This window comes from Eleginops maclovinus, chromosome 4 (genome assembly GCF_036324505.1).
Source record: "Eleginops maclovinus isolate JMC-PN-2008 ecotype Puerto Natales chromosome 4, JC_Emac_rtc_rv5, whole genome shotgun sequence".
In the NCBI taxonomy this organism is placed as follows: domain Eukaryota; kingdom Metazoa; phylum Chordata; class Actinopteri; order Perciformes; family Eleginopidae; genus Eleginops; species Eleginops maclovinus.
In genome coordinates, this window is record NC_086352.1 from 23,734,804 (window position 1) to 23,746,818 (window position 12,015).

Genomic DNA, 12,015 nt, shown 5'->3' on the forward strand with positions numbered 1-12,015 from the left:
TATTGTTAAACAATAGGGTTTAAGGCTGGGAAATATATCAATATACATCAATATTGTGATTATCCTAGATATTGTCTTAGATTTTATTTAATATGCATTTTATTCATAAGTCAGATTTTCTTAATGGATTTTAAGGCTACATTAAATTACTGTCCCGTAATTTTCTGAATTGATCACGTTCTAGCTGTTTTATGTTTTGCCTTTACTAACAAAAATCCACATAACTGATTGTTATTTATCGAATATTTCATTTTGTAGATATTTTAAGGGAGCATCAATGGTCAATCAAGCAGTGTCTCTGCAATATCGAAGTCGGCGAATTTTGTTAAAAATATTCTCATATCTGATTTTCTTCATATCACAAAATCTTTTTTTACAGCTTGTTACACTCAGAAGTGAACACCAGGAAGCAGCAGAGAGTCATTGTTATTTTGCTTACTTTTCCCTTGCTGTGATGGAACAAAACCAATTAGTCATGCTTTGTCAAGTCCACGGTGCCTTCCTTAATGTGACACACGCTATGTATAACATCTGAAATCATTATTATTATTATGATGTTTTGTTTGGGATCGAAAGTGATGAGGAAGCCTGCGTTACGCTCAAGACTGATGGACGCATCAAACCTAATGTTCTCCAATTAACACCTCAACCCAGCCATAACGGTCATGCTGTCTGAGCAGAGGCTGAGTCTTGGAGATGAGAGGAGGGGACAGTGCAGGACAGGAGGGTGGGGTGGATACAGACGAAGGGATGGCAACATGTTCTAAAGTGGTTATGCACACACCAGCTCTCTGTGGACCTAAATGGTTGTATCTGTCTTAATGATAGACCTCTAACTGACTTTTCTAAAACTGCCAACATTATGATTGAAGAAAATGAGAGTTTGTGTTTGAACAGGTCACTGGTGGAGGTGGACTGCTTCAGTAATATGGAAGACATCGACGTGACAGCCGACGGAAGCCTGATCCTGAGGTTCCTCATCTGCCTGGTTTACTCCGTGGTCTGCGCTGCAGGTCTGATGGGCAACCTGCTGGTCATCTTCTTCATCAGGGTCAAACAAGAGAGGAAGAAGTCCACCGTGAACTTCTTTGTGCTCAACTTGGCAGTGACGGACCTGCAGTTCGTGCTCACTCTGCCCTTCTGGGCCGTGGACACCGTGCTGGACTTCAGCTGGCCGTTTGGAGACGCCATGTGCAAAATCATCCTCTCAGTCACCGTGATGAACATGTATGCCAGCGTGTTTTTCCTCACTGCCATGAGTGTGACCAGATACTGGTCTGTCGCCTCGGCTCTGAAGAACAGCACCACGCGCAAGTCCTGTTCATCCAAATGGACCTGCGCAATTATTTGGACACTGGCAACTGTGGCTACTGCTCCTACGTCTATTTTCTCAACTCTCAGCAACGTCACGGGAGAAAAACTATGTTTGTTGAGGTTTCCAGGTGGACAGTACTGGCTAGCTGTGTACCACATACAGAAAATACTTGTGGGTTTTGTTTTGCCCATGTCCATCGTGTCCATCAGCTACATGATGCTCCTGCGTTTCATCCGCAACCGGAGTATGAAAACAAGCAACCCCAAACGGAGATCCCAAGTCACTAAGTCCATCACCATCGTCGTCTTGTCTTTCTTCTTGTGCTGGATGCCGAATCATGCCATCACCCTGTGGAGTGTGCTGGTCAAACTGAACGCTGCAAACTGGGACAGAGCGTACTACATAGTGCACACATATGTGTTCCCTCTGACCGTGTGTCTAGCTCACACAAACAGCTGCCTCAACCCGGTTATTTACTGCCTCATGAGGAAGGAGTTTAGGAACAAACTGAGAAGTTTGATACACAGAAGTTGATGCTCGAGCACTGAAAATGATTCAATGTGTTGGAAACAGTACCCAAGACGCATCGAGTGCGCACGGTTAAAAAGGCTTGGAGTGAGAGAGGAGACATGTCAGAAAGCACAATGAGAAACCCACAGCAGCGTCATTTCAATATCAGTTCCATTCTGCTTAATGAAAATATAACTTTCATCAGCGCTTCTTGTCCTTATAGCCTTGCATAATGTGGCTCGTGTATATGGAGAAACCGCTGTATCTGATTTACGCATAATTAATGTGTGAAAATATACACTGATGTCCACTTCAGCATTTGTATGTAAGATAACTATTAGGAGTGTTGTGTTGGTAGTGAGTATGTGCATAATTGCGCATAATTAGTATTATATAAGTATATTGTGCTAGCGTCATAACTGATCAAACAACATGGGACTCAGCGCTCTTAACATCCATCCGTGAATATATTTGTAAGTAATTGTGGCAGCCGGGTGTGGTTAGAGCGCCAGCTGCTGGGGTGGGGGGAGTGGCTCGGCCGGAGACCAGACAGCTGATCAGAATCAGGTAATCAGTCATTTAATATAAAGCATGTTGGTAACCTGGTTCTGGTCTGTCTTGCAGTAGGCTGGGTCCTGGGAAGCCGACACACACCGTCCTGGCCTTGCCCGTCCTGGAAGTGCCGGGGAGCTGTCTTTCGTTTGCACGTTTCTTGTGGAATAAACGCTATTATTTTTGCCCAACCCCGAACCCTTCCGTCTCTTGTCTTCAACCTGAGCGATCCTGCTCACAGTAATGTAACCAGATTTCGATAAGTGTGTTTTAAGACGATCATGGATGCAAAATATCCTAAAGCAAAGAAAGAAAAAATATATCATCAATGTATTGACTTTAGCGTGGCAAAATACATACTGTACTTTTAGGCATAAAATACATGAAAATCTGATATGATTGTTGTAAATAAACATATCCACGATGTGATATAATAAAACGTGTATTCTCACAAATACAATTTAATTCTACAAGAGTCAAATGCAACACTTTTGAAGTGATATAAGAAGTTATGAATGACTGAAGGACAGTGTCTCACTGACCCTACATTGAAATACTGACCTTATTCATTATCGGCATACAAAGTGCTGATGAAATAGACTGGGAAAACGCTAATACATGAATGTGTGAGCAGCATTTAACTTGTGTAGCCTGAGGTGAAGCTATTCGGCATTAGAGTTTTTTAGTAAGGCTATTCCCAATCTATGGGTCTAGTTCCCTCCCAGTCTTAACATAAATGTTATTGAGTCTTGAAATATATTAAATTGATTTTAGTTCAGTGTTCGCAGTATTGTCAAAGAGGTTTTGGTCAGTGGTGGAATGTAAACGAAGAACATTTACTCAAGTACAGTACTTGAGTAAAAGATAGGTACTTTACTTGAGTATTTTCACATTATGCTACTTTATTATCACTCCACTACATTTTGTAGGCAAATGTTGTTGTTTTTTACTGCATTACATGTATTTTACAGATTTAGTAAATAACTACTTACAGGATTGTTAATAACAAATATATTTGTATAGGTTAATCTACCCATTCAACCTATTAAATGTAATCAAAATAAACACCACATTTACAAAGTGCAAAATTGAAGTGGTAAACACATTCATTAATCAATAATTAAAATACAATTATTAAAAATGTATGGTGCTTAAATGGGTCATTTGCAAACAGTCATTTTACTTTTGGAACTTAAAGTATATTTTGATACTAATACTTTTGTACTTTTACTTAAGTAACATTTGAATCAAGGAATTTTACTTGTAACAGAGTATTTTTACAGTTAAGAATTGCTAGTAAATAATCTGAGTTCTTCATCCACTTCTGGTATTGGTCGCTGCTAAATATGTGAGAACGTTTGTTTAATCTTCGTTTCTCCGAGTTTCAACAGGAGCCCCTTGAACGCAGCGCAGTGTCCATGGTGGTCAGGTGACCAGCAGCAGCAGGCGGGCTCTCCTCAGCTTCTTCTTCGCTTTTGGCACCAATGTCGAAGGTGTTTGAGCCTGGAAGAAATGGACTCTGGCAATGCTCGAATTTGATCATTCAGAGATCCGATCCGTCGAGTCTGTGAATGGCGCCAAAACAGGACCCTAAACCTAAATTTCAAGAAGGTTTGTACAGAGAAACAAGGCGGCTGTTAGCGCCTGAAAGGGGCGGGTTTGTTGTTGTTGTTGTTGTTGTTGCTGCTGCTGCTAGCTAGACAATAGTGGTCTCCAGGGAGGGGGAAACAGCCACAGAGTCTTTGTTATTGGTTGTTTATGTGGTTAGTTATTTCAAAACATACCCACACTTCAAATGAATTAAACCTCATCACCTTAAAATGAAGCATAATGTATAAAACAGAAGTTTATGCTAGGCTAACGGCTAGCTAGCGTGTTATTCATGCCATGTATTAGCTAAACCCTTATTTATTAAACAGCCACTGACACACCAAGAACCGCTGTAACCAAGTCAGTACACATTATCTAATTCAAAATCCATCCATGGACCCTCATGGTTGTTTAAAGAGTTTTTACACCTGGACATATTTTGGTAATGTATGTGGTTTTTCCCTCTCATCCTCTCATTGTTTCTGTCTCCTCGCAGGTGAAAGAGTCCTGTGCTTTCATGGGCCATTGCTTTATGAAGCTAAGGTTTGTTTCTACACTAACAGTGTATGTATATTATTAGTTGATAATTAACTGCAAAACTAACGTGAGCCAACGATTTATGCACACCTTTGTGTGTTCTCTTCTTTTGCAGTGCGTAAAGATCAACATAAAGGATAAACTGATCAAATACTTTATTCATTACAGCGGATGGAACAAAAAGTGAGCGTCTTGGTTTGGATACAATTGGATTTTCTGGCTTTCTATAGACAACTTTCTGTGACTGAAATCAATGAGCACTTTTTCCCTGTGATGGAATTTTAAAGTGTAAATGGTATTTCTCATTTGCAGCTGGGATGAATGGGTTCCTGAAAGCAGAGTTCTCAAATATGTGGACAGCAACCTTGCGAAACAAAAAGAGCTTCAAAAGGCCAATCAGTAAGTTTCCTCTTTTGGTCCACAGACGGTAGAGAGGATCAAGAATCATCTTTTGTAAGACATCTGTTAGTGTGTAAAACGTAACTCAACAATGTTGAATACTTTGTCATTTATCCTCAAATAGCTTCAACTTAACAAACGAGTAACATAATGATGATGATTTTAAATGAGTAGGTACTCTAAGATACTGAACATAGCACTGTACATAATGTTCTTTTTTATGTAAGTGTTTTAACTTTGAATGTTTTTCTCCTCCAGGGACCATTATGTTGAGGGAAAGATGAGGGGTTTAGCACCAACTAAGAAGATTGCTGCTGTGCAGCAGAAAAATGTTGATCTGTAAGTGTCCACCTTGTCTCCCTACCTCTAATTATTCACAATATGACACACTTATCGTAATGGTCCTTTATTGTATGTAGCTTTAAATAAAAGTGTCATGTAAGTAGACAAAATGTAGATCAGACAATGTATATTAAATGGAGGGAGCATTCATTTAACATGTGTAGTATATTTGTCCCTTAAAATGTTTTGTTTTTTTGCATCCTAGGAAAGTGAAAAAGGCAAAGCAGAAGAGTAAGTAAAACCTTTCTGTATGATATTTTTCTGGAAGCTTTACCTTGTTTTTATAGTCCAATTTCATAAATTGTGACGCAAATGACATGTTTGTTTTATTCAGAATGGGACATTAAAATGTAACTATAAAAAATCAAGTCCATTTCAGCAAGTTCTAAGATATCTAAGAATTGGCAAATGTGTCCCTGTTTGTACTGTACAGTGAGCAATTTATTGGGGTGAGTGCAGACTAGGAGCTTATCTCTAATAATGGCATCGTCTATATAAGAAAGACGTGCAAACATTGTTGCATAGGGTGATATCAGGAAATACTTTTATGAATTCAAGTGTATTTTAAGAGTAACAGTTCTTTACGTTTAATGTTGTATTTTCATGTGTGAAGTCATTTGATTTCACGCTGAGTGTGAGAAAATCAAAAGGAAAAACCAACTCAAAGTGTTTTTAGCAGCAGGGCTGATTTATTTACGTGTCCTTCAGAATGCCTTTTTGCTTCCTGCTCATGCTTTATTCCTGAAAGCACTGTCCTATTTTGCAAACCTGTGACTGATTTGTTAAGTTCAATAATAACGTAGACTTTGAAAACCTGGCAGTCTTTTTAGGATAACATTTATTTCTCTATAATTTATAAGCTGTGATTGTCTTGTTAAGCCCCAGGGCCGGGTGAAGGCACCAGCAGCGGAGAAACGCTGCAGGGACCACGGAAGAAGAGGGCTCGGGTTGATCCCACTGTGGAGAGTGTATGTATCTTAAATCACGTGAAACTCTGCTGATACACATTACAAAAAAATCCCAATTGATTATATAACTTAAACTCTTCATAATAAGCATTTTGTTTATGTAAAAAGGTTGAAAGAACAAACGTACTTAGTTTTAAAGTCAGTCACTACAGATGAATATAGGTAATATTTTCATCTAATCGAGAAAACCCATGAAATTTACGTAGTTAATTATTACATTATTATATTTATTAAATTACAAGTTTCAGAAATGCGTTTGTTTAAATGTGCAAATGTGGCTTTATGTGATGCTAACTTTGGGTGAATTAAGTATAAATCCGACTCAAATATAGAAGCAAATAAAATAAATGTATGGTTATTTTGGATTTTTTATTTCCCCTAGCCTAAAAGTAAAAAATGTAATGGAAGCAAAAATAGCCCAAACTCTTAAAATGTACCAGAGGAAAGATAATGTATTGGCCCTTAGTGTCTCCCCTTAAGGAGCTCTTTAGATCATTGAACCTATAAATTGAAACCATAAATGACTATTTGACCCAAAAGTTCAAAAAACTATAAATGTATGTGCCTATTTTGTTCTTCCAATTTAATCTGGCTCAGAAAGTAGCTTGAGGAGTCAATTACCACATTTGAAATATGTTTAAGTTTGTTTATGTTTAAGAGCTAGAAAATGTTGGCAACATGCAGACTGCGGTAGAAGTAATCCTGACATGTATATAAACCAAGACAAGAAAAAGATTACTTATGTCGATAAAGAGCATTTGAGGGACAAAGTTGACCCCAGACAGAAGGGCATTATTCTCCTTATTAAGACCTGCCAGCAGTGTCGGCATACTGAGATACTATTGTTGAAAATAAAACACAATGACTAATTTACATAATTGAATATGCATATGTATGTATTGCACTTAGTTAATTTCCTAATATAATCCAAGATCTGCATATAATTTGGATCAAAGAAAGGTAAATATATGGGAGAAAGTTTATCATGATGCCAATGCGAGAATAAATATCATGTACTGCTGAATTTTAAAACAGTAGTTAGAAACTTTATAATATTGTAGTGTCTACTGCACTACAAGTTATTATTATAGTTAGTATTATTACTGCCCTCTGCCGATTGTGTGAAATGTTATCCTGCTCCTAAACAAAAGAATCCACATTGTGTGTCCAGGAGGAAATGTTCACCAACCGTGTGGAGGTGAAAGTGAAGATCCCTGAAGAGCTGAAACCCTGGCTAGTGGATGATTGGGACCTCATCACACGACAAAAACAGGTGGGAAGAAAAATAGGGGTTTAGATTTCACAAAAAGTAGTGCCATGATGTCGGATGTAAGAGGGACTGTGATCACGCTGTTGCATAGAACACGGTTTTCTTAAAGAAGGTTCAGAAACTGGCAATATATTTTCTCTCTTACAGTATTGCAATATATAAGATAAGATAAGAATTTCTTTATTAATCCCAAACTGGGAAATGTGTGTGTTGCAGCAGCATCATACAATACAAGGCATAGAAAATAATTAGAAATAAAAAGAAGAATTAAACAATGCTAAAGGGTAGACCTCTCAAAGAAGCAAATAGAAATAAAAATAAACAGGCATTAGAGAAAATATATATATACAGTTGACTCTGAAGGTAAATAATCTAAAGAAAGTTTATAGATCATTTATCTTCATAGTATATATTCACAGTGACCCCTGTACCGTGATATCCTATGTCCAGCGCATGCCATGATAACAGTTCTGCAATAGCTGGTGGATTGGCTACCTCTACACCACAGCGGCACATTAAAGTCAGGTCTGTGTAAAGTAGCACTGGCATGACTTTACTACTTATTAGAGAATATGTGGGAACACTTCTGTCTGAAATGAGTGATCAGTGATATTTGTATATCTAAATGAAGCTTTTCTGTTGCTTACAGTTATTTCATCTGCCTGCTAAGAAGAATATAGAGACTGTCTTGGAGGACTATGCAAACTACAAGAAATCAAAAGGAAACTCGGACAATAAGTAAGAATAACCACCCTAACTTTCTTCGAAGGATGTGGAGAAATGTTGGAAGATTAAGATAAGAGGTTAGGCATCACTTAGCGCTTTGTTTCCACCTGCTCAGTTACAGTTCTTGCAGTGTCCCTAAACTGACATTTTAAATAAAATACTGTTCATTTTACCGGGAAGGATGTTACTTATGCGCATCAAATGCAGCTATTGTACGGAGGGGACATCTTGCTGAATTTTATAGTATGTCTATAACTGAACTCCACTGATTTCAAATTTGTTCCAATTATGTCTCCTTAAAGTTTCCATCTCTGATGTCTCCATGGAAACTCTTTGAAGATATACGTGACCTCTTTCTCTCCCCCTTCACTTAGGGAGTATGCGGTAAATGAAGTGGTTGCAGGGATACGGGAGTACTTTAACGTCATGCTGGGAACACAGCTGCTTTACAAGTTTGAGAGGCCGCAGTACGCCGAGATCCTGGCTGAACACCCAGACATGCCCATGTCTCAGGTGTATGGAGCCCCGCACTTACTGCGTCTGTTTGGTAGGGACACACGTTGAAACACACACACACACACACACACGTATCCGTTATACACCTCCATATGTAGCCCACACACAGAACAGAGCTTTGAACTGAGTTATTCAATGGATTTTTTTTACCATTTTACTGAAACTGAAACGCCTCCCGGTGCTTTCAGACCATTTAATTTGATTCTTAGAAAATTCTTGTCTTTCAGGACAGTGGAACTGAGTGTGTTCCTACAACTCCGTGTTCTCTATGGAGGTGTAACAATAAGCACTCTGCTTTCTTTGTTGCAAGAAAGTGAATTGTGTCTTTACATTTTTCACGATTATCCAATGCTATATGGGTTTTTTATTCAACATAATCCACTGTGCAAATGAATCCTCTACTGAGCTACCAACAGTTGTAAAAATAACTTAGTTGTATAGCATTTTACAGAGGGCTGCGTGAATTGGAAGGATGAGACCCCCACACAGCACACACAGTGATATTCCATCTCTGCTTTTAACCCATCCTAGTACTAGGAGCTGTGGGCAGCTATTGTACAGCGCCCCGTGAGCAATTGGGGTGGGGGGGGGTTGTCGGGTGCCTTGCTCAAGGACACCATGGCAGGGCCCAGGAGGTGATCAGGAACCTCTCCAAGTAGCAGTCCACACTCCATATTTTAGGTCTGTTCGGGGACTTGAACCAGCGACCCCACTGACTGAGCCACTGCCGGAAATAATGCGTTTGCACAGTTGTATGTGCTCTTGAGTGTGTAGGAATAAGATACCCCATAACAATAATCAGGTCAGCTGTTCAGTGTGACATTTGTGATGGATCTTAATGATAATTGCAGTCATTTTGTTTATCACTGGGAGGGTAAACATAACTCTGCTGGCTCCTGAAAATGACTCATCTCTTTGATCACTGATGTAAACTGCTTGACACACATTTAAGCAATTCTTCAGATTTCTCAAGTGATTCAACAAAGAAATCATACCACATTCAGCAGGGCAAACACTCAGAAGGTCTGCGTGGAGGATAATCTTTTAATTATTTCATTTAAACCTTATTTAGAATTTACAATTTAAAAGTTATATTTTTTATAAAGGGTCTTGATTAAAATGCTCTCAGCATGAAGAGCTGCCGGATTTGCATATTTTTGTAGGCAAACTGGAAGTTAGCAGTGCCATTGTTCCCTCGAGAGAAAGCAATGGTGGATCATTGCTGAAAATAAATTCTGACAAGCCATTATGATTTTTAACGTCGTCCCCTCTGAGTTGATGAGATGGCAATCTGCATGATGGCGTCTAATGTCCCTGACAACCTTTGTAGTCTGATTCTTTGGGGTAGGTTTTATGTTGTGAGACAAAGCTCGAAAATCTCTTTTTGACACAGGTTTTAGGACTCCCTGCAGGATTCCTGCAGCACTCTATAATCGGGTGCCTCAGATGATTGAAATAGTAATCTAGGAAACTTAAATTCTGGATGCATTGTCATTTTTCAGAAGTCATTTTCCTTTCACAACATCAGTCCTATATCATTTTCAGCCTGCAGTTCTGCGTTGTTACTCACTTATGTCCGTCCCCCCACTCCCACAGTGCGAATTGGTTCCATGCTGGCCTACACTCCACTGGACGAGAAGAGTCTGGCTTTGCTCCTCAGTTACCTCCAAGATTTCCTGAAGTAAGGTTGAACTCCCGGTCCCACCACGCTCTGTGATGTCTGGCTAATTCTCAAATGTCATGTAGCAACCACGTTGATATTAGTGCAGCCAGGCTTGCTGCAAACCCTCAAAACATGAAAATCGATTTTCTGCTCTGAAAAATGTGTGTGCTGCGACTGATGGAGACCTGACAGCATTTAATGACATACAGATCTGAAGTTTGGGTAATGTTTATTTTAAAAGGAATGTGAGGAAAAGTTGTCAAGGAGAAGAAATTACCTGAGTGCCTTTTTTCACATATGGATCTGAAGTATTTGGGAGCACAAGACTAAAAAGGGTTAAATGGTGAACACACAGAGCCTTTTATTTCTTCAACAATTACACTTCATATACTGTATGAAAGAGAGTAGAAAAGAAAAGGGATAACAAACACCTTTAGAGATGCGTGTTACCTCAGTGTGACAGATATATTTAGCTTTTTTCTTCCGTGTTTTCTCCTCTACATTAAGCTATAGAGCTGCCAGACTTTATATGGTAATTTGCTAGAACGTGTACATTTACTGCTGCAAACACTCAAGGCCTAGTCTTGAAATATAAATGTCAAACCTCCCGAACCTCAACACAGAATAGTTATTTGCATGATTTTCTACAGGTTTGTTCATGCATTTAAAAACAAAACACTTGCTTATGTTTTATTGAAGTAGACTGTTTGTTTTCTAACGCCCCCCAAGTGGATAAGTCCTGCAATCTGATTCAGTTTAATATGTGAAGAGCGTTCTCTCGTCTTTTCACTTCTGATTATCCAGACATACCTTACGTAATGCACAACAGGACACAACTCCTATTGGGACTCCTAACTTGCCAGAATAGAGGATTGAGTGATATTTATTTCATTCTTTTTAAGCCTGTTGTAAAAATCCCCTTTGAAGCTGTAAATGATGACTGCTGTTTCAACTTTTAATCCTCTGTGGTAATAATTTACATTTTTCTACAGGTATCTGGTAAAGAATTTGTCCACCCTGTTGAGTGCCACTGATTACGAGGTCGCTCCCCCAGAGTACCACCGCAAGGCTGTGTGAAAGCTCTCAGTGCTCCTGAAGAGACTCCTCTATCACACCACATGTAAAATAACCATTACTACCTTTTGAGGTCACGCTTGGATGAGATTTTTTTTTTCTTGAACTGAATTGCCTCCTCCAAAAAGGTCTCGGAAGTTTGTCGCACTGAGGAAGTAGAAAAGAAACTTAAGAAACCTCTTTTTGTTAATAAAATGTCTCCTCTTTTCTCTCACGTTGTCCTTTTTTCTCTCACCTCTTTGAAAAGACACAAGAAAAAAATTTCTTTCTGTCGAAAAGTTACTATTTCCACAAGCAGCTCTTCAGTGTTTTTATGCATTTCACAGGATAGATAGTTACCCTTGCATGTATTTATTAGTGTCCCTTTGTCACATATGGTGAAATTTACTGCTGGACAACACGGTCAGCACTCAGCAGTTGATGTTTTTGTATTCTGTGCATTTGTATCAATTTGTTAAAAAAGTTTCTTCACAATATAACATTGTTTACTGTATTTTTTTTCTTCGTAATATCTTAATTTGGTGTCATTACAAATAATGCAGGTAAGGCTCAA

The 12,015-nt window shown here is 38.8% G+C and overlaps 2 protein-coding genes across 2 annotated transcripts; both read left to right on the top strand.

Annotated features, from left to right (window-relative positions):
- The first annotated feature begins 713 nt into the window (after positions 1-713).
- rxfp3.3a1 (relaxin family peptide receptor 3.3a1) lies at positions 714-2,256 on the top strand. The gene has a single exon (XM_063882074.1). The coding sequence runs from the start codon at positions 863-865 to the stop codon at positions 1,847-1,849; it is 987 nt and encodes a 328-aa protein (XP_063738144.1). The 5' UTR covers positions 714-862; the 3' UTR covers positions 1,850-2,256.
- A 1,526-nt stretch (positions 2,257-3,782) lies between these two features.
- LOC134863752 (mortality factor 4-like protein 1) lies at positions 3,783-11,673 on the top strand. Its single transcript, XM_063882410.1, has 12 exons — positions 3,783-3,988; positions 4,464-4,510; positions 4,620-4,687; positions 4,817-4,903; positions 5,162-5,242; positions 5,451-5,476; positions 6,125-6,213; positions 7,385-7,486; positions 8,133-8,221; positions 8,584-8,756; positions 10,322-10,406; positions 11,381-11,673. The coding sequence occupies exons 1-12, from the start codon at positions 3,949-3,951 to the stop codon at positions 11,463-11,465; spliced, it is 972 nt and encodes a 323-aa protein (XP_063738480.1). The 5' UTR covers positions 3,783-3,948; the 3' UTR covers positions 11,466-11,673.
- The last annotated feature ends 342 nt before the right edge of the window (positions 11,674-12,015 follow it).

Coding starts and splice junctions, on each gene's coding strand:
- rxfp3.3a1 (XM_063882074.1), top strand. CDS start 863: ATGATTGAAGAAAATGAGAGTTTGTGTTTGAACAGGTCACTGGTGGAG.
- LOC134863752 (XM_063882410.1), top strand. CDS start 3,949: ATGGCGCCAAAACAGGACCCTAAACCTAAATTTCAAGAAG. Junction 4,511..4,619: donor CATTGCTTTATGAAGCTAAG/GTTTGTTTCTAC, acceptor CTTCTTTTGCAG/TGCGTAAAGATCAACATAAA. Junction 4,688..4,816: donor TACAGCGGATGGAACAAAAA/GTGAGCGTCTTG, acceptor TCTCATTTGCAG/CTGGGATGAATGGGTTCCTG.